Source organism: Indicator indicator, chromosome 36 (assembly GCF_027791375.1).
Source record: "Indicator indicator isolate 239-I01 chromosome 36, UM_Iind_1.1, whole genome shotgun sequence".
Classification (NCBI taxonomy): domain Eukaryota; kingdom Metazoa; phylum Chordata; class Aves; order Piciformes; family Indicatoridae; genus Indicator; species Indicator indicator.
The window spans coordinates 2,308,469-2,329,040 of NC_072045.1; the positions used below are offsets into that span (position 1 = coordinate 2,308,469).

General features: G+C 54.8%; 1 protein-coding gene across 2 annotated transcripts in view; it reads right to left on the reverse strand.

The window, feature by feature from the left end:
• ELL (elongation factor for RNA polymerase II) overlaps positions 1-20,443 on the reverse strand; it is a 46,342-nt gene extending 25,899 nt beyond the window's left edge. For both annotated transcript variants that reach the window (XM_054396203.1, XM_054396202.1), the window contains exon 1: positions 20,309-20,443. In XM_054396203.1, the coding sequence (XP_054252178.1) occupies positions 20,309-20,443 (135 nt within the window). The remainder of the gene's footprint in view (positions 1-20,308) is intronic.
• Between the last annotated feature and the right edge of the window lie 129 nt (positions 20,444-20,572).

The following is a 20,572-nucleotide window of genomic DNA, read 5'->3' on the forward strand; positions in this document are numbered from 1 at the left end:
GGAGCTGGATGATCTCTGAGGTCCCTTCCAACCCAACCCATTCTGTGAATCTCTGACTCTTGCAGGTCTCTCCCAACCAAAACGATTCTATGAAACTCCGGAAAGTTCCTCTTCCGTTCTTTGCCTCTGACTCGTTGATGCTTCTGTTGCCCACACAGCCTGCTCCAAATATAGGCACAAACCCTCCTCCTCTTCCTCCAGCTTCTCAGAACAGCTGGGTACAGGATAAGAAAAGAGAAGGGTCAGATCCAGTTTGGGAGGAACTCACATCAGACAGAGCCAGGGGCCTGAGGAGAGGTCCTGCAGAACTGAGCAGAACTTCAGCACTTCCATTTGCACTTCAAACAGACTACAGCAAGCTCTGCACAGCAAACCAGACCCAAAGCAAAGCAACTGCATCCAGTGCCTCATTATGACAGGCTCACAGGAGCCTCCTCAGAGTCCCACAGTTCATTAGCAGCAAGATCTATAAATCCCAGGGGAAATAAGCCTCACAACTCCGAGGGACTCGCTGGGAAGTTTGCTGCTACACAATTAGCTGAAGCTGGCCCAGGAGGGAACCCCTGAATGAGGCAGAGACAAAAGGCTTCTCCCAAGACCTTCCTCTATTCCAAGGCTTCTATTTACCTCCTCCCAACAACACAGCAGTGAAAAAGCCTCCTGAACATTCTTTTTTATGCCACATCTATCACTTCTGGAGCTAAATCACCATGGTGTCCCTGCAGGACAGTTTCCATCTGCAGTGTCAGCCCTCCCCAGGACCTCATTTGAAGCTGAGGACACAAACAGGCTGCAGATGGGATCCAGTCTGCTGAGGCTTGGCAATTACAGATCCTATATAATTTTTGTTGACCTAAACTACAAAGCCTCCCAGACCTCTTCATACCCTACACAGGCCTCAGTATTCAAACCCAATCTTCTCAGAGTCCTGGAGATCCTGAGTAAATCCCCAACTCCTGAAGCAAAAGTTGAGCTTCCTACTCAGGAGAGGTGTCAGCAGCCATGGCCAGGTGCCAAGGTGAGAAATGAAGCTATGGGGATGCTTCTGGAGGGTCCCTCTACCTCCTTCCAGGATGGGCACCTGCAAAGCCTCCCTGCATGAGGAGTCTCGACAGTGAGGGTGGTGAGATGCTGCAACAGGTTGCCCAGAGAAGCTGTGGAGGCTCCAAAGCTGGAGGTGTTCAAGGCCAGGCTGGATGAGGCCCTGAGCAGCCTGGGCTAGCAGTAGCTGTCCCTGCCCATGGCAAGGGGTTGGAGCTGGATGATCTGCAAGGTCCCTTCCAATCCAACCCATTCTGATTCCCTGAATCTCTCTGGGCTGCAGCCCCCAGCCTGAGCTATGGACTCCTTTCCTTGCTCCTCCTGAGCTCACCCTGTTTATCACTCTGATAAGCAAAGGGCTGTCAAACTGCAGCTGTCTGCTGGGCCCAGCTCCACCCCACTTCCCTCAGCCCAAGGCTGAGAAGCAGGATTTGTTTGGGGCAGAAGCTTTTAACACAGATCATGTTTGAAAAGGTGTTCTGATGAAGGTTTAGGAGCTGCAGAGCTCTAAAGGACTCTGGAGTTTGCATTTGTTCTAATCTATCATTTCCCTTAATATGCATTAATGGCTGCATATTAGCACTGCAATCTTAAAGCACCTCCAAACCCCAGCCACACAACACTGCAAAGCAGCAATAAAACCAGGAAGAGCTTTTAAGTCATCAGGCAAAACGCTGGGCTGGACGTTTTCAAGTTCTTAATTGCTAAACCTGCCAAACCCACCCAGCCCTGCCTGGAATGGCAGTATCCAGCGGGCTCAGAGAGCACAAACCTCACTTCACAGGAGTTCAACTTGCCAGGGTCACAACCCAAGAGCTTCCCCATGGAAGGGAGACGACAACTTTTATTGAGAACTTACTTAAACGTCAGCTCACAAAAAAACAAACAAACAAACAAAAAAAACCCAAACAACAAAAACCTCCCTGGAACTGTTCTGAGTCACAGAGTTTCACCACTTCCAGCTCCTCGAGGCTGCAGTGCAAGCACTGAGCAGCCAAAGCTGAGCAGCAGAGCTGCTGCCCTGCTGGAAATAAAGAAATGCAGGAAACAAAACAAAACAAAACAACCAAAGCCAAAACCCAAAGTACCTTTGAGTAAGTTTAGAGTAAGACACATGATGAAGTTAGAAAAAGCCCCTGCAGCCTGACCAAAAGGCTTTGTGCCTGCACTGCAAAGCAGGGAGCCAGGCCCTCAATGGACAATAGCTTGTATCAGCAAAGCAGAGAGCAATTAAACTCCACTGTCATCAAGATGTCACCCCACAGGCACGAGAGCTGAGCCAGCCCTGCAGCCTGCTCTCACGCATGCCTGCAGCTCCTGAGCTCCCTAATCCAGGCTCAAAAGATCCTCCTGAACCAAACAGGGCAACTGTGGAGGCAGCTCTTGCTGCAGAGCTCATTTTGAAACCTCAACCTGAATAAGCAAGCACTGGTGAGGCAGGGCAGCCCCTCGGTGCCAGGGGTGCACTCGCCACAGCACCACAGCATTCAAGCAGAGTTCACTCCAGAGGTGTCTGACACACAGGGGAGTCAAAGATCCAGGCTGCCCAGGGAGGCTGTGGCTGCCCCCTCCCTGGAGGTGGGAGGTGTCCCTGCCCATGGCAGGGCTTGGAGCTGGATGATCTTTGAGGTCCCTTCCAGCCCAACCCATTCTGTGACTCTATGGAAGGTTCATGCTCAAGCCCAGTGCAGTTTCTTCGCCTCAACCTGGTAGCTTCCAGTAAAGCACAGAGAGGCTTCAGTGCCTTCCCACAACCCCAGTGAACTTTTCTCTGACGCTGCATTTGCTCAAACCTTGAGGCTCCAGAGGCACAGCTCAGATGCCTCTGCCACTCTGCTCATCGTTAGCAGCAGCCCACAGCTCTTGTGCAAGGTGGTTGGGAAAGGAGCTGCAGAGTGCTGGCACAAACCACACCAGTGCCAGGCCAGGAGCTTGGCCAGCACCAGCTGCAGTAGTTTTCCACTAGGAAGGGAAGCCATGGATGTGTGCAGCTGAGGCAGTGCCTTTCAGGAAGAACATGAAAAGGAGGCTCAACCCCTGAGAGAAATCAGCATTGTCACTTGGTACCGAGCTCCCTCCCATCACTGTGGATGCAGCAGGGCCACCTGGTCTGGATCTGCAGGACCTGCCCACAGCACACAGATCAAAGCTGCCAGACTCCTCCCCAGCAGCAGGAACCACCAAAGGACTTCTTGGAATCCCCAGTCCTAAGTATCTCCAGCAGTGCAAATGAAGTGACTGAGCTGCTCCTCCAGGAGCTTTGAGCCGGACACCCAACTGCTCTGCAAGTCACCAGCTGGCTGGGCTGCAGGAGATGCTGCAAGGCTGCAGAGGGCTGCCCCTGGAGCAGCAGCAGGCTCTGGTTTTGCAGACAGTGGACCTGGGACTCCCAGAGGTCGCTGAGGAGTTAAATCTCCCTGTCTCCAGAGAAGGGCTCACCAGGGAGGAGAAGGTTACTGCAGAGAGACACTGCAAGGGCAGAGCAAGCCCAAGGGATGGACACAGGCAAGACTCAGGTCACTGTCACAGCCACACCACTTCTGAAAAGCACTTCCCTTGAAGATGGCCACTTGGTCACTGAATCCCAGCACTGCTGCCAGGCATCCAGCATCACTGCCTGGTGTGTGGGTACAAAGCAGCTGCAGCTGCCCACCTGGCAAGGCTGGAGAGCTGGGCAGTGCCACAGCTAACAGCAGGGGACCTGCAGCCCAGGGCACAGGCAACACAGACTGGAAGAAACCGGAAAAGATCAAAGCTGGGTTTGTGGCATCCAGGGCCCCCAGCTCCCAATTAACTCAGACACAGCTCTGCATCTTCAGCACTGCTGCAGAAGTCAGATCCATCTGGGAATCCCAGCTGGGAGACTCAGACTCCTCTCCCCACGGCACAGCTCTCCTTTCTCCTGCCTGTGTTTTCATCTTTGCTTTTCTGGGGAGTTCAGGGACACCTCCTCCTCATTAAGCCCAGCAAGAGAAGCAATAATCATCAAGTCTCAGCTCTTGATGCCTGACACCAGACTGCCATGAGAGCTGAAAGGTTGATTCTCTGCAGTTCAATCATTGCAGCCTCCCACCAGTGTCACTGGTAACAAGCTGGGGGCTGCTGAGGCTGTACTGCCAGAAGCCCAGCAGCCAGCTCCCCCAATTTCCACAAGGCTTGGGAAGGAAGGAGGGAAGGAAAGAGTTTTTTCTGGGCTGGAAAACATCCCCTGCATCCCTGTGCAGCTTTTACTTCCAGCACCACTGTCCAGGCTGTCTGGTGACCAAGGCCAAATGTCTACAGTGGAGGAATTACCACAGCAGAAGACACTGTGCCCAGTCCTCAGGAGGTCTCCTCCATCCCAGCTACAGACCCTGGAATTGCTGCATCTTTCTTCAAGCCAAGTTTCATTTCTTGCTGCTGGATTTTCTGCCTCCATTACTCACTACTAAAGGCTGCTCCAGACCCTCACTGTAACCAAGAACCAGCTGCCCTCAAAGTTATTTCTCAGTCACTGCTGCATTTTTGAATCAAAACTGCCCATATCTGCCCAAACTTTCTCTCAGGGTCTTGGGCAGTTCTCCACAACCCAGTCCCCAAGACAGAGCTTCAAGCACCCCCCTGCCTGCCCCACAAGCACATCAAACCCCAGCAAAACTGCACAAACTGCTAGGACCTTTTATTTTTTCCCCCTTCTGTAACTCTGACCAAAAGCAACAGAAGGCAAATGCAGGAAGGCAGACAGCAAGCTGCAGAGCCCTTCCCCAAGCACTGGAGCAAAGGCAACACTGCACTGGCAAACCAGCACCAAAAACCAGAGCAGAAGCTTTGAAATCAGTTCTGCAAGCAGCTGTAGTCTGGAGTTTGGGGGAAAGTGAAATGAACACACCCCAAGCCTCACTCCCTGGTCATAATAGCAACCCTGCAGTCCTTTGCTTAGAGGAGGGGAAAAAGGGTTTGCAACAAACCCAATTAAGTCTGAACTGGTTTGCTCCTGTGGCCTGAATCCAGCCCTTCCTCCAGAGCAGGATCTCTCAGCACAGCTCAATCTGTTCAGATACTGGAAGTTAAAGATAGGGCACAAAAAAGGAAGGTAAATATTGGTATTTCTAAAGTGCAGGCAAAGGAAAACAAACTCTTGGATTTGCTTTTAGAGCAGTGGATTTGCTCTGAAGCAGTTTTCAACAACAAACACAATTCCACAAAGGCATTTCCTGGGCTGCCCCCAAAGACTGGAAACCAGGGTCAGCATAATTCATAGAATCCCAGAATGGGTTGGGCTGGAAGGGACCTCAGAGATCATCCAGCTCCAACCCCCTGCCATGGGCAGGGACACCTCCCACCAGCCCAGCTTGCTCCAGGCCTCATCCAGCCTGGCCTTGAGCACCTCCAGGGAGGGGGCAGCCACAGCTTCCCTGGGCAACCTGTTCCAGTCTCTCCCCACCCTCACTGTCAAGAATTTCTTCCTCATCTCCAGTCTCAGTCTCCCCTCTCCCAGCTCAAAGCCATTGTGTCTCATCCTGGCACTCCCAGCCTTTATGAAAAGTCCCTCCCCAGCTCTTCTGGAGCCCCTTCAGGTACTAGATGGTTGCTCTGAGGTCTCCCTGGAGCCTTCTCCTCTCCAGGCTGAACAGCCCCAACTCTCCCAGCCTGTTCCCATGCAGGAGGTTCTCCAGCCCTCTGTCCATCTTCATGGTCTCTTCTGGACCCTCTCCAGCAGTGGGTCCCTCTTACTAAATATTCACTGAATGTTATGGGTTGGAAGGGTTCATTGAGTCCAACCCCCTGGCAGAGCAGGATCACCTAGGGCAGGTCACACAGGAACACATCCAGGTGGGTTTGGAATCTCTTCAGGGAAGAAGACTCCACAACCTCTCTGCTCCAGGGCTCCAGCACCCTCACAGTGAGAAGGTTTTTCCTTCTGTTCACGTGGAAGCTCAGCTTCAGCATCTGCACTGCAAGGCAGCTCACAGAGCCCTCAGCCTGGCAAGGATCCCATCCATGCTGCAAATTCCCTGGGTGCTCAGCTCTTGCATGGAAGGCTGCTTGTTTGTGCAGCAGGGTTTTACTGGAGCTATCAGATGATTTTGGTGAGTTGGGAAAGGACTGAGGAGAAAAACAAACCAAAACAAAACCAAACAGAACAAACTGGCAAAAGGAAACTGAATCATCCCAGCCCCCCAACTCTGCTAAAGGTGACCAGCAGCTCTACCTCTCCCTGAAGGCTTTGCTTAAACACTTCCAGGAACCAGGGATCAGTAAGGGGGTTTAAATTTTCTCAGATTAATATTTTAAAAGCCATTCCTGTACTACAAGATATTGAATGCAAGCCTTGTGCCTCCTCTGGAGGAAGAGGGAGCTTTGCTCTACCTCTTTACCAGACACTGGGGACGTGGCCACCTCTGAAAGGCAAGCAGAGAGCTGTGAGCACACTGAGGACTGCGTGGGCTCAGCTGTGGCAGTCACTTGGCCCAGCTCAGAGGGGGCACTTTCCACCAATTGGCCTTTCTGAAGCAAGAGAAGCTCCAGCTGGGGAGTGTGGAGATGGAGCCATTTCTGCTCTGCTTTCCCAAAAAGCATCACAGCTGCACCCCAGCGTTTCTGTCCCTGACCCTTCACACCCTCAGCAGGCTCAAGCTTGAAGCATGGACACAGCTGAGAAATGGTCAGCTCCAGAGCTTGGCTGAAGGGATTCAGAGGCAGCAGTGACGCACAGGAAGGGCTCAGATCAGCTCCCCTCCTGGAGGGGCAGGCAGCAGGGGCTGGCTGGGGCACACTCTCTGGGAGCTCAGCACAGATACCTCCAGACACCCACAGCACATGGAGGGGGACAAGCAGAGACCCAGTTCCACAGAACCAGAGGTCCCCATTTCATAGAATGGGTTGGGGTGGAAGGGACCTTCAAGATCATCCAGTTCAACCCTCTGCCATGGGCAGGGACACCTCCCACCAGTCCAGGTTGCTCAAGGCCTCATCTGACCTGGCCTCAAACAATTCCAGGCTTGAAGCCTACACAACTTCTCTGGACAACCTGTTCCAGTGCCTCCACACCCTCCTGGGGAAGACTTCAGCCCCAGATTTAGAGCTGAGACTTGTCTGGGTTGCTCACCACCAGGAACTCTCCTCCTCTGACCTGACAGAAACCATTTCACCTCTGGACAAACTTCTCCACCTGTGGAACACAGATGGGTGGTACATGGGGACCTCAGGTCTCAGGGCTGCACTGGAAGCTCCAAAGCCAAGAGCTTCCAACTTCAGTCCCTATATGAGGTTCAAAGAGCAGGAGCTGCACAGAGGACAGTGCTGAACAACCCAACCTGCCAGCCTGCAGGACTCACACTCAGGCAGGATTTTAAACCCACAACCTTCCAGCTCACTCAAAAGCAAGAACTCCTTTAAACCCCATGAGAGCAAGAATGTCTGAGAGCTCCAGCAGTGCCAGGCAGCCCCAAGCCTGTCTGAAAGGAGGAAGGATCCTCTCCAATTCCAGCAGGTGGGTTTCAGTGACACTGAGGCACTTGGGCACAGACCTCAAGCCCCAACACCAAATGTGTGCAGCCAGCTAAACCCAGTTAAAAATAAACCTTTTAATGACTTCCACCATCCCCACTGCACTCTACTCCTCACCACTCTGCTGCCTTCCAATTACTTGCTGTGGCTGGGTTGGGGTTTTTTTGTTGTTGTTGTTTTAAAGCTATTTTTCTTCCACCCATCAGGTTCCAAAGCTGCTCATCCAGCACCCAAAGCTGGTTAATTACGGCGAGAAACCTGCACACAGACTGCCAGCAAAGCTACAGGTACAGAGCTGCTGGAGAAAAAAAATCTGTCACTGTGGCATCCCAGGCACTGGATGCAACAAACAGATAATTCACCTCTGCAGACCCAGTCAAGGTAAGGCTGCTTTCAGAGCCAAGATGCTCTCTGGAGCAGCTTTCCCAGCTCACTGTGGCAGGCTGCTGGTGCAGAGCAAGAGGAGACATTTAATTTGCTACCATTAAAGCGAGCGATTAAGCACAGCAGCACTGGGTTACAACTCAGAGAACAGGAACAGTGAAATCTCAGCAGCTGACAGCTGTTTCTGACCTAGTTTTAACTGGAGAACAGTCAAAGAGACGAAGAGGCTGAGGCGAGGCTGAAGGTGCTGAAATTCCAGTACCAGAGCTTCAAGTGCTGAGGAACAGGACTAGAGCTCAAGCCCTCATATTCAAACTACTGATGAAGCTGCTCAGGGAACAAGGAACTGGAGGTTCAAGAGCTGCAGTTCAATGGCAAGTGACATCCTGGGGAGGAGGGACAGAAGAAGGGCTTGAGCAAGATGAGGATGAAGTAAGCGAGGTGTCGCAGGACCTCCATCCACCTCCTCACCCTCTGGCTGAGTGGTGGCTGTGGGGCAGCAAGAAGCCAAGGCTAGGAGGAGAGATTCAGGTTCTGAAGCACAGCAAGGAAGCACTCAGCAGCCCCTGTGTGTACTTTGGGAGATGGCTCCTTGCTTTCCTTGTGAGAAGGCAGAGGTCAGACACTGCTCAACTGCAGATCAAGGGGAGAATGAAACCTCCTTAATGAGTGAAGGGCAAGGATGGGGGGGGGTAGTTAGAGCTATGGGGTACAGTGATCCCACCCCAGTTCTCCCTCTGTTCTGCTGCTCCAGAGTCAAACTACTCCAGCAGGCAGCTCCAGGCTGGGTTTAAGCCTCATTAAGAAGCAGTGAGCTGCTGGCCTGCCATGGCAGAGCTTTAATTGACCTTTGTACCACCACCAGCATTACCAAGCTGCTGAGAACAGAGGGAAAAACAGCAACAAACACCAAAACCCAAGCAAGCAGCCTGCTTCCGTGATTAGGAGAGCTAGGTTTTGGCTATTTGCATTTATTTTAGTTAAAAACAACAACAAACCAGCCACCTGTCAGTGCAGCAGGGCACACAGAGGCAGCAGCTCTGGGAAGGGCAGCAGCGAGGGCAGCAGTGCTGGGCGCAGCGGTGCTGGGCACTGTGCTTATCACAGGGCAAACAGGAGGGGATCACAGTTAATGAACAACATAACCCTCAGGCTGGGTTTTCAAAGAGTGTTTTCTCCACTTGCAATCTTTGCATGAAAACAGAGAACTGAACCCCATGTGCCCACCCAGGCCTCCCTTACTTCAGTGCTCATGAAGACACCAGGGCTGGGTCACTTCCTTAGGTACTCATAAAGAGCTGCTGGAGCATCAGCCTGATGCTTATCTGCCACAGCTCTGCTGCTTGTCTTGCAGGAGGAAAAACAAAAATACTACAGAAAGGCAACAGAGATGGTATTGAGGAAGCTGTTCAGCCATCCCTGAGCAGATCTCACACTGCTGAGCCCAGGAAAACAAGCCTGGGCCAGTTTGCTCCTTGTGCCCAGCTCTATCCTATTGACACTTAAAGGGAAGCATAATTAGCAATCTGCCAAAGCTCTGCTTAAGATGATCTTCAGACATTCCTCAGTCAGAGCCAGCCCTGCTGGAAAAGGCTATGACAACCAGAGCCAGCACCCTAAGGAACCCAGAGAAATGCCCCCAGCACCCTCCAGGAGCTGCAGCAGGATGCTCTGACAGGGCTGCTGCTGGCTCGGGCACAGAGCTGCTCCAGCTGAGCAGGACTCTGGGGACACCACAGGGATGACACAGTGGTTTCCCACCATCTCCAAGGGGGACTGAGGGGTGACGGGATCACAAATGCCAGGTTCTCCTAGCACTGAGAGGAGCTGCCTGCAAATCCCTCCAGCTGGAAGTCCTGAGAACTAAGCTCAGTGGGTCCTGGGCTGTGTCACACCCTCCCTGCTGTTCCCCACCTGCTGCCAGCAGCCTCCCCCTGACACCATCTCCCACAGGTACTGGCTGTCTCCCACAGCAGAGTGAAGGCAGCTGGCTGGAGAAGCCACCACCAAGTTAAACAAGGTGCTGCCTCTCCTCCAGCCAGCAGCACAGAACCTGCCCTGTTCCAGCTGCCTCTGTTTGCACTGCCAGGCTGGTCGGTAACAAACCTGCTCCAAAAATACAGTGACAAACAGCAGAAGAAAGAGAACTCTCTTCTGCACTGGCAAGGCCTCCTGCTCAGCATTCAGATGCTGCCTGGCTCCCCACAAGGGCACCTATGAAAGTTCAGCTTACACCAAACCCCAGAAATGAACAGGCAGAATGTTCTGATAAGAAGAGGGAAAACATTCCCCTGCTGCCCAAGGACAGCCTGGCCACGCAGCTGCGAAAGGACTCCCAGGCCCAAACCTCCTGAGAGACCTCACACAGGACAGAAGCTCTCCTGCCTGTCAGGGGACAGCAGCAGCTCCTCTCATTCAGCCATGCAGGAGCAGTGGTGTGGCCCTGAGCTGGCTCTCCAGTGTCTGCCCAGGGCTTGGGGTCTAAATCCATCAACCTGTGCAGGCTGCAGTCTGCTGAAGTGCTCTGCTTTTGCTGAGTCCATCTGAGTTCAGCATTACAGAGTGCAGCTTCCTGCTGTCACTGGCCATAAATTCAGCCTTAATGACAAGCTAAAGGCCTCTGTGTGGAGTGCAGTGGCCTTAATGGGGGGAGGGAGCCAAAACCTGCAGTGAGATGCAGGCTGCACCTGCATCAGACACATCCCTGGTACAAACGAGGGCAGAATTGGCAGGGAGGCCATGGCAGCACTCCTGCCACTGCAGCACCAAACCTCCTGGGCACTGCATCTCTCTGTTTCCTTCATGGTGAGAGCCCCAAAAGGAAAGTGGCCTAGCTTCTGAGGCAGGGATCCCCACTGCTCCCTTCTCATGCAGTAAGTCCTTAACGATTCACAAACCACCTTGGGATCAACCCATGGAAAAATGTCTGCGGCTGCTTTTGGTCAGCATTGAGCCCCAGGTCAGCTGAAGTGCCTGCTCCAAACAGCTCTGAGCCAGCCCAGTTCTGTTCAGAAAGGCTGAACTTGGTTGATTTTATCCATTACTAACCACCTCCCTTCCCATTCCCACACTTCCAAAGGTGAAAAGCTGCTGTGTGGGAACTCTTCATCAGCACCTGCTCTGCTCCCAGCCTCCAGCCTGGAAGAGCTGCTTCATTAGAGGATGCTTGGCTGCATCCCTCTCCTCTAGAGAAACCCTCCTGCAGTCAGGGCGAGGGCTGGCAGCTATCCACCACATATCTCAGGCCACCTCTGAGGTGCAGAGGACCCAGCAGCTTCAGAACCTGCACATCAGCCACCCTCACCTCATCAGTGGCTAGAGGGAACATGGACCTCACCGAGGCACGTGGCTCTCACAGCAGCAGCAGCAAACAGAAGCAGCAGCAACTTCCCTACCAAAAGCTCCTGACCCTGAAAAGCAGGGGGGAGCACAGATAACCAAAGGGTTCCTTTCTTCCTGAGTATCTAGTGGGAGATAAGGAAGCTGAACTTGTGGGCAGCACCAAAGTGCTCCCATCAAAACAGGGCTGCCCACAGGGGGCAGGCAGAGAGCAAGGTCACTGTCACAGGTGTCACTGCAGGCACTTTTCAGAAGAAATTGACCAGGAGAGCTCCCACGCACTTCTTAAGGGACTATTTATGGGAGCAGAAGTTGTTCTTAACTCTGAAAGAAGCAGCAGAGGTCAGGATTCAGCCTCCAGCAGCTCTGACAGCTGAACAGACCTGGAAGCATCAAGAGGTGCCACCAGTGCTTCCCCAAACCTCTGTTAAGGCCACAAGAACCACTGCTGAGGAGCAGAGCCCTGCCTGTTCCCCCCAGCAGACGCTGCTGAAGGAACTGAAGCCACCCATGACAAAGCTGCCAGGCTCTGGCCTGCCCCAGCCCTGTCCCAGCTCCTCACCTGCCAGCAGCTTCACTCTGAATCACAGCTCACACCTTGCTTTGGGGTGCTGCAGCCCCACAGCTCAGGCAGGTAATGAGCTGCTGCCACCTAATCAGGTCTGCCCCAGCACTGCCACACCTCCGGCAGACGCAGAGGGAACAACTTCAAAGGGCCAGCAGCCCTTCAGCTCTCCCTGTGAGCAAGGGCTGCTCCCTCCTGCAGCCTGCCCATGGAGAGGTAAAGCCCAGGGATTGCTGCCTGGCTCCTTATATGGCTCCCAAGCACAATTTCCGCTTGCCCAAGCTCGGGCAGGGTGGAAAAATTTGCTTCCTTGCTACTCCGCCCATGCCAGGTTCCCAAAAGCATCCAGTGAGCACTGGATCCGAGAGGGATGGAAGAAGTTACACTGCTGTGTGCAGCTCAGCTCCCTGGGAGAGCTAAAGCCAGGCTGGGGCAGCTGCAGGGCCTGGACCAGCAGGGGAGGAGCCCAGAGGCCAACACGCAGGAGCGCTGCCTGGAGAAGCCACAGCCACAGCCTCGGCTCTCTGCACACCTCCTGACCAACCTGGCCTGCCCTGCAGGTGCACCTAAGCCCTCCACAGCTGAGGGCAGCAAGCTTCACAGGTTCATCAGGAGCTGGGGATAGGGTTTTCTTCCACTGCTTGATCCACAGGACAGCAGGAGTTGTGTTCCCATCCCAGCTCATGTGTACACTGTGTCCTGCACAGCCCAACCTGCCCCTGAGCTCCTGGGGGCCTTCCTGGAGCCTGGCCTGGCCTCTGCTCACAGCAGGGTTAATGTGAGTGGGTCCCTGGCACTATCAGCTCCTCAGAGCATCACAGAGGAACTCTCTCCTGGTCACATCTAAAATCACCTCCAAGCCCTGAGTACCTGCAAGGGCAAGAGAGCTGCTGGTTGAAAATGAAGCCCAGGAGCTGCAGGCAGTTAGAAAACTGCTTCACCCTCACCCAGTGCCCTTTACTCTGTGGCTCCTCAAGGTTTTGGTTCTCCTACTGGGGGCATCCTCATTTTTTCCAGCTTGGATTGCCTGTGCCAAGACCAGCCCTGTTTCCCCAGTGCAAGGAGCAGCAGGGAGAGACTTACCCCCAGCCACCAGTGGCTGCTCCTTGCTTTTGCCCAGAGTCACCCAACAGCAGAACCCAGCTCCTCCACACACAGATGACAGAAAATCAGGGCAGGGGGTTAAGCTCCTTTGCCACCAAGTTCTGCTAATTCTCTTGCTCCCCTCTTTTTTTCAGGGCTGGGACAGACAGACACACAGCCCTGCTTGGTTCTCTCCGAGAAGCCAGCAGCCAAAAACAACTGAAACCAGCGCTGGAGCTGGAAAGGTACAACACAACTCACACAAACACAAAGTCTAGACACTGAAATGTGGAAATATGATTCAAAGAACCACAACTGGCACATAATGTATTGATTGCAGCCCATCATGGAACAGGCCCTCAGTGGGGAAGAATATAGAAGAAAGATTAAATTAGTGTCTTCCACCTCAGCTGTAGAAAGTATGGCTCCTCTGGGCACAGGCAGAGGGGCTGAGCTGGCATCCAGTCAGTCCTGCTGGGCTCCTGGGGAGGCTTTCCAGTAAAACATGGCTGCTCCTGCTGAATAAGGACAACTCAGGTCTCCTGGCAGCACTGAGGACATGAGGAACAGCCACGGGTGGCAGGTGGCTGCTCTTAACAAAGCCTGGTCTAGCAGCTAAGCTACACCAGGCTGAGTGTGTGAGCCAGGCAGCCAAGAGGATGTTTGTGCTGCTGAAACCCAAAGGCTGCAAAGGGTTAGGCCCCCAGCTGGGCTTGGGAAGTTGCAGGGTGCCTGTGGACCACCAGCACACGTGGACACCAACCTGAAGTCTGTGTCTGTTGTCAAACCCAACAGCGTGGTCTGACCAGAGGCTGAGGTCAGCAGCACAGCTCCAGATCTGCTGGCAATGCCACACAGACCACCCCTGGAGATGTTGGTCCAGCCCATGCCCTGCTCCCCTGCAGAGAGCACTGTGCCCCAGGACCATGCCTGAAGCTCCCTGGCTGGCTGCAGGTTCTGCATGGGAGAATAAAGAGGAACTGGTGGTGGCAGCTGGCCTCAGTTTTCCACAAGTGCCTTGGGCTGAGGCATTCTCTGCTGGGGAGCAGAAGCCCAGAGAGGTTCTGCTGCAGAGGGGGACAGCAGAGGGTTAACTGCCACCACAATGTGCCAGGTCAGGGCAGACTTGAGGTGGGTGGAGGTGGGCAGCTAAGTCAAGTTGTGCTTAGGAGTGGTGGCTCTGAGCTAAACAAGTGCTGGTTTCTTTAAATTCCAAGAGGCACAAATCCAATGTAAAGAAAGGAGAGCCCCAGGCAGGCAGCAGGGCTTCTCCTGGGCTGTCTTCTCTGGAGCAGTGCACACAGGGCTGCCTTTGGAAGCCTGCTGGCCCTGCACTGCTCTGCAAACCCACTGCTGAGGGCTTTGTGGTGCTCCTTGCTGGATGAAGCCTTCGGAAAGCCCCAGCCCCAAGGCAGCCCTGGGTTACCACCTGTGTGAAAGTTGCCTTCTGCATATGGGACGTTCCTAAGCAACACAGGAGCTACTACAGAGACCTCCTATCAGCAAATCCCAGCTCCTTGCATCTAAGTCAGGCTAAGGCAGGTTGTTGTGGTGCTGTCTCCTCTGTGCCCACCCTGGATCAAAGCTCAGCACAGTTCAGGTTAGCAGACTGCTTATTTTTCACCAGCACTGAGCCCACTCCACATAATGGCTGCTCCAGAAGCAGCATTCACCTTAATTATTCAGAGGTAACTTGAGCTCCACCTTCCTGACATGACAACCAGCTGATGGCTGCTTTCCCCTCTCCTCAGCACCTCCTCTCAGACCCCCAAACCCAAACAAAACCAGCACCAGGGTCACACGGGAGGGCTTTGGGCAGAGGATCCCAGGCACCCAGCACCTCTCCACTCCACCTATAGCCCTGCAGCCACCCTGTCCATCCAGAGGCATTCTCCTGTGCATTAGCAGCAAAAGCACCAAGTCAGCCAAAATGTATTCTCCTGCCAGGGATTAGCTGGCACCAAGCAGCAGGGCAGTGACGCAGGCAGCCCGTCCCTTCCCATTTTCCAACGTGCACAAACAGCAGGGATCTGGAGGTGCTGTGCCCTGTGTCAGGCAGCACCATGCTGGAACAGTGTGGAACGTGCCAGCCCTGGGGGAGGTGACACCTGCAGCCCCTAAACAGACCTCAGACCAACCCTCCCCAGCAGTAAGAGCTGCTCTGCTCTCCCAGCAGTCAGCACGACACAGTGAGCTAACAGCTCCCAAGCAGCACCCTGACAAAACCCAACCCAACAGGGCAGGGCACTCCAGGAGGGCTGGAGGGAAGCCCCTGGTGCTGGAGGGAAGCCCCTGGTGCTGGAGGGAAGCCCCTGGTGCTGGAGGGAAGCCCCTGGTGCTGGAGCATCAGCTGCAGGCTTCTGGCCCCAGAGCTGCCTGGTGAGCAGTAGGACCTACTGCAGCACACAGTGCCCAGCTGAGAAGTCAGTGGGAGAGGGACTGCCCTGAGGAGACCTCTCAGCATGCTCTGCTTGGTCAGATACACCACAGACAGAGGTAAAGAGAATCCCAACAGCTTCCCTTCTGCCCTTTGCTGCTCAGTGGAATAAGAAACCAGTCCTAGGACGTGCTGAGAGCGAGGTGGGGACTGAATACAATCACCACAGCCCAGCTGCTGGAGCCACCGATAGGAGGGGACTGAAACACCCTGCTCACATATCTCAGAAAAACCCACCCCAGCCTCCCCAAAATAATCTAAGGGTTAGCCTCCAGGCTTGCCTCCCCCAGCACTGCTGCAGCACAAAGCTACTGATGCCCAAACTCTCCTGCTGGGACTCAGGCTGTAGGAGTGGCTGACCCAAAGCAGCTCCTGCTTGCAGGGCAGCCCCACCAGCCACAAGGACTCTGTGTCAGAGTCAGCCCCACTGCTGCACTCTGCTACCAGGGAAAAAAAAAAAACAAACAAAAAAAAAGCATAATGGGTTTCTAATTTGCCACTGAATCCCATAGCAACTGAAGGTCCCTTCAGATGTAAATTACAGACGATTCCTCCCCATGCAATTTCAAAAGTACAGAGATGAATCTGTAATTTGAGCAGATCCCAGGGCTGGATGGGGAGAGAAACAGCTACCCCAAAGCACTGCAAGTGCTGGGGGCCAGAGCAGTGCTCCCTGCACAGCCCCCAGCACCTCCCTGTCCCCTGCCTGCAGCCGGGAGGTGCCAGCAGGCTCAGATTAGCAGGAGCAGAGCAGCTCAGCGAGTTCTGCAGAGCCTGCCCCGATTCTGCTGATGGCAGGGAGCTGTGTGTGTGCCATCAGCTTCCTCTCAGCCAGCCTCTGATTCATGCGGTCCTGTCACCGACTCATGTTGCTGATGTCGTAAGAGCTTCGGTTCTGACGGACTCCAGCATCAGAGAATTAATGGGACAGGAAAAAACAGGTTGCAGGAAAGCAGGGATGATGCAAAAGGGCTCTGAGATAATTCAATGAACTCTGATTCAAAAGCTGCCTCCTGACACCTGCAAGCAGCTTTCAATTCCCCAGTCAGCAGGAACAGCATCACCCTCAAGACCCTCTGATGACAGCAGGAGCCTTCATTTTGTGTTTCCTGCTTTAAACACAGCAAGATGAAGGCTTCTCCAACAACCTGCTCAGAAAGCAGAACCCCAGAAAGTTCCTTCGATAAGCAGTGACTACCAGGGGGGAGTTAACCCAAACCTCTCCTGGAGCACAGCAAACACAGGCAGCAGGACTCAGGGAAGCAGGGGGCAATGTGCTGCAGTTAGCTCAACCCCCAGCAAACATCTGTGCATCTGATCTGCCACAACTCACCTGGCAGCCAGGCACTGGCCCCAGCTCACAGCACTCCCTGTGGCAGGGGCAGAGGGGTAGGAGTGGAGCAGCAGGTGGCTGAGCTGCTGCAGCTGGTGCTGACCAAAGCAAGGCTGCTACAACCCTCTTTAGATCCTCCTGACACCACCAGGCTGCCAGCAAAGCCACCCTGGGGCCCAGTAGAGCCCAGCCTGGCCTCCGCCAGCCACGGTTAGGTCAACACATCAGCTGCAGGTATCAAAAGTGTGCGACTGCAGCCACCATCCATCATGCAAGCTCACCAGTCCTGCTCCTCAAGACTCAAAGAGGGCTTTTAAATACCTGAAAGTCGGGAAATTCCCAGCTGAGGGTGCCAGGAACAACTCCAGCACTGCCATCAGCTCTTGCACTGCAGCAGCAGAAGCTGAGGGACCTCCTCCCTTGTCACTTGGTATTGTGTGGGAAGATTTCTGCTGACCCCAAAAACCCTGACACTGCCAGAAAAATGGGGGTGAGAAGCATGGGATGAATGCCCCTGCTGGGGACATCCAGGTGTGCTGGGAGAAGACGTATCATCCCACCAGAGAGGGTCCAGGAGAGAGAGAGAGGGAAAAACAAGGTATGAGCACAAGGAGCTCCCTCATACCTCGACACGGGCAGCAAGGAAGCTGGAGGCAGACCAGAAGTTGTAGGGAAAGTCATGGCCTGGGCTGGGGGGGGGGAGGGCAAAGTAGAGCCTGCACACACCCCCAGAGGGAGCACTGAGCACTGCCAGTTGCTCTTGGGTTACACTGCCTGAGAAGCAGGAGTTGGTTTAAACTCGCACACCAGCCAGGCTCCATTTCAGCAGTGTTCAAACTGACCTGAGATACATTTGCCTCCACTCAGCCTTCAGCTGCAGAGCTCAGCAGTCAGCATTCCCCGTTTCACAACCCTGGGGAAGCAGTTCTGGGGGCAGGAGGTTTCACAAGGAGCAGAGGGGACACTTGCAAATGTCACCTCTGTAAACCTGGGGTTGTTTTTCAGCTGTAATCCTTTCAGGTGAGCACAACCCCCCTGCTACTGCAGAAAGGAACCCTCCCCAGGAGCTGGCAGCTGCTCAGTCTGGACCTCTTCAGCAGCAGCTCCATGGCCTCTGCACATGACACAGAACCAGAAGCTGGAACAGGGCTGAGCAGCAACACAGGGACCTGTGATCATCTCTTCACCAGGACACAGAGGACTGCAGAGAGAGCCCAGCAGGAGAGCCTCCAGAAGAGCAATCTCTGTGCAGAGCCCTGCTGCAGGCATGGTGCAGCTCCACACCAAGAACCCAACTGCTCTGGCACAAGGGACACTCCAAGCAGGCCAGCTGGCCCGGCTGGGTGATCAGTTTTGGATTATGTAATCCCAATATATTATTATGAGACCAAGAACAAACTCAAGTAAAGCCACCCAAGCCCCTGCCCTGCCTGTTCCCTGGCAGAGGGACAGAGCCATGGTGCAGGGGTGGCCTGGCTGGGCAGGCTGCAGCTGACACCAAGAGCGCTGCTGGATTCCAGGCCATTACACAAGGCTGCCCTCACCTCCACCACACTGCAAACCAAGCCCAGTCAGAAGGAGCCTTGGCAAATTTCTTCCATTTACCTACTGCAAGCCCCCAATGAACCCAGAGCCTGGACTGGCCCGAGCCAGGCTGCCAAGGTGTGCTCTGGAGCTGCTGCTCTGGCACTGCGGCGCTGGGACGGGGCTGGGATGTTCCACAGGCTGCAGAAACTGTTTATAGAACTGCAGAAGGAGCAGATGTGTTTAACAGCCACTAATTGTGGCGTTATTCACTGCACAAACAAGCAGCTCTTCTGCCCTTATCCCTTCCTGCCCATTTAATCACCACTAGCCTTTGACTATTTCTCTTTTGGGTGGCGGTGAAGGAAGCGAAGTTCATTAGTGGCCCTTGGCCACCAAACAATCCGAGAGCAGACTTCATTTAGAAAATAAACACCACTGCTGGTGTGTGACAGGGACTCAGAATAGCTTCCCAAAATATTTAACACAGCTGCCCAGACCCTTCCTACTCTCTCTGTCCCAAAAGAAGGTTGCTCCAATCTATAGGAAAAGCTTTTCCTTGCCAGCTTCTCTTTCTTTTTTTTTTCCTCCTTTTAAGAGGAAAACCCAAAAAGCAGCTCTGAAGTCAGCCCAGCTGAGGGACTCAGTGCCACTGACTTCTCCTCATGCTGATAAACACTCATTAAAGCACAAGTTGATAAAGCCTGGGTACAGTCATTACCTTCGTCCTCATGCAGAAATTGCCCAATTCAGGGCTGTGATGTAACCAACACCCTAAATTAAAAATAGTGTTGTGACAACATATGGCTTATCCTACAGGAGCTGGCAGGCCGGATGCTCCTCATGACAAATGGCTTAGGTTCCCAGCTTCCCTCAGCTCCCTGGCAAGGTGAGGAGCCAGATTCTCTCTTCCCAGGATCAGAGGTGGAAAGAAAAGAATAATAAAAATTTAAAAAAGCAACGAACCAAACAAAATCCCAGCAAAAAGGGCAGCTCTGAGTCCCTGCCGGGTCCATCCCGCCGCCAGCTGCTGTTTCCCTGCCTAATGAGCCCTCTGGATGCGTTTCAAGGAAATATCTCAGAAAAGCCAATCTGGAAATTTCAAATCGCAGCTCCAGCCTCAACTTGTGCCCCTCCCCAGGAGCCCCGCGGCGGCGGGAGGGGGACACGCAGAGCTGGGTGCTCCGGGGAAGGAGGCAGCAAGGAAGGGACCAGCCCGCACCAACCCGGGATGCCAGCACCGGGGTGGAACCACGCCGCCACCCCCAGAGCCACACATCCCCGGGGACAGCCCGGCCCCCCCGGGCCCTCGTCACGTTCACCGAGGGGGGGGGGGGGGGGCCGCACCCTCTCACACGTTGACGGGGTGGGGAGGGAGCATCGGTGACCGTCGCTCCCCTCCCCAGCCACTCACTAGGGATTGACAGAAACAGAGCCGAGAGCCGCCCTGCCCCCCCAGCCCCTTATCTACCGGGAGACGGCACCGAGACCTCGGCTCCCAGGTCCCCCGGACAGCCACTGCGGGAGGGGAGCGACACACTGCGATTCCCCCAGCAGTTCCCGGGGGGTTCACCGGCACCTCCCGGTGCCCCTCAAACATACACCGGAGGATCTTGACCCCTCCCCGGTCACCCACCAAGGAAGAAGCCCACAGGGACCCCCCAAACACTACGGAAAGGAACCGGGATACCGCCGGGGCGTTACCGGGGGGAGGTAAAGAGAGACCCCTGCGGCCTCCCTCAGCTACCCAACAGTAGGACTGCCCCCCCTCCCCCACTCCGGTTTCCTCGGTCACTCGCACAGATGAGACCGGGAGTTCCCCGCACCCCCTCAAGCCCCTCACCGGGGAGGGCCCCACACCCCCACCCCCCGTCCACGAATCTCCCCGGTCATCCACCGGGGTCCGCCCCCGTCACACACTCCGCATTGGCAGGACTGGGCCGCCGCCCCCCCCCTCCACTCGGTAAGGAAACCTCCCCTCCCCCCTTACCGACGCCGGTGCCAACCCCACCGGTACCACCCGAGGGCTCCGGCCAGGGCCTCGTGGCCACCGCTTGCCCACCGCGGGGCCGTGCCCACCGCCGGGCCGTGCCCACCGCCCCTCACCCCGTACCTTACAGGCTTGGTAGCTCTCGAAGGCGCGCAGTGCGCTCTCCGTGAGCTTGACGTGGAAGACGGAGACGCGGGTGCCGCGGCCGAGGCGGCCGCAGGACAGACCGTACCCGCGCTCCGCCTGCAGCGCCGCCATCTTGGGACCGTCTCCCCCTCCGCGCCTGGGCCGCCGGGGCCTCCCACCGCCCCGCCCCGCCCCTTTATGCATTATTCATGACCCTCCCGGCCGCGCCCCGCCCATCCGCTGCGCCTGTTGCTGGGGCGA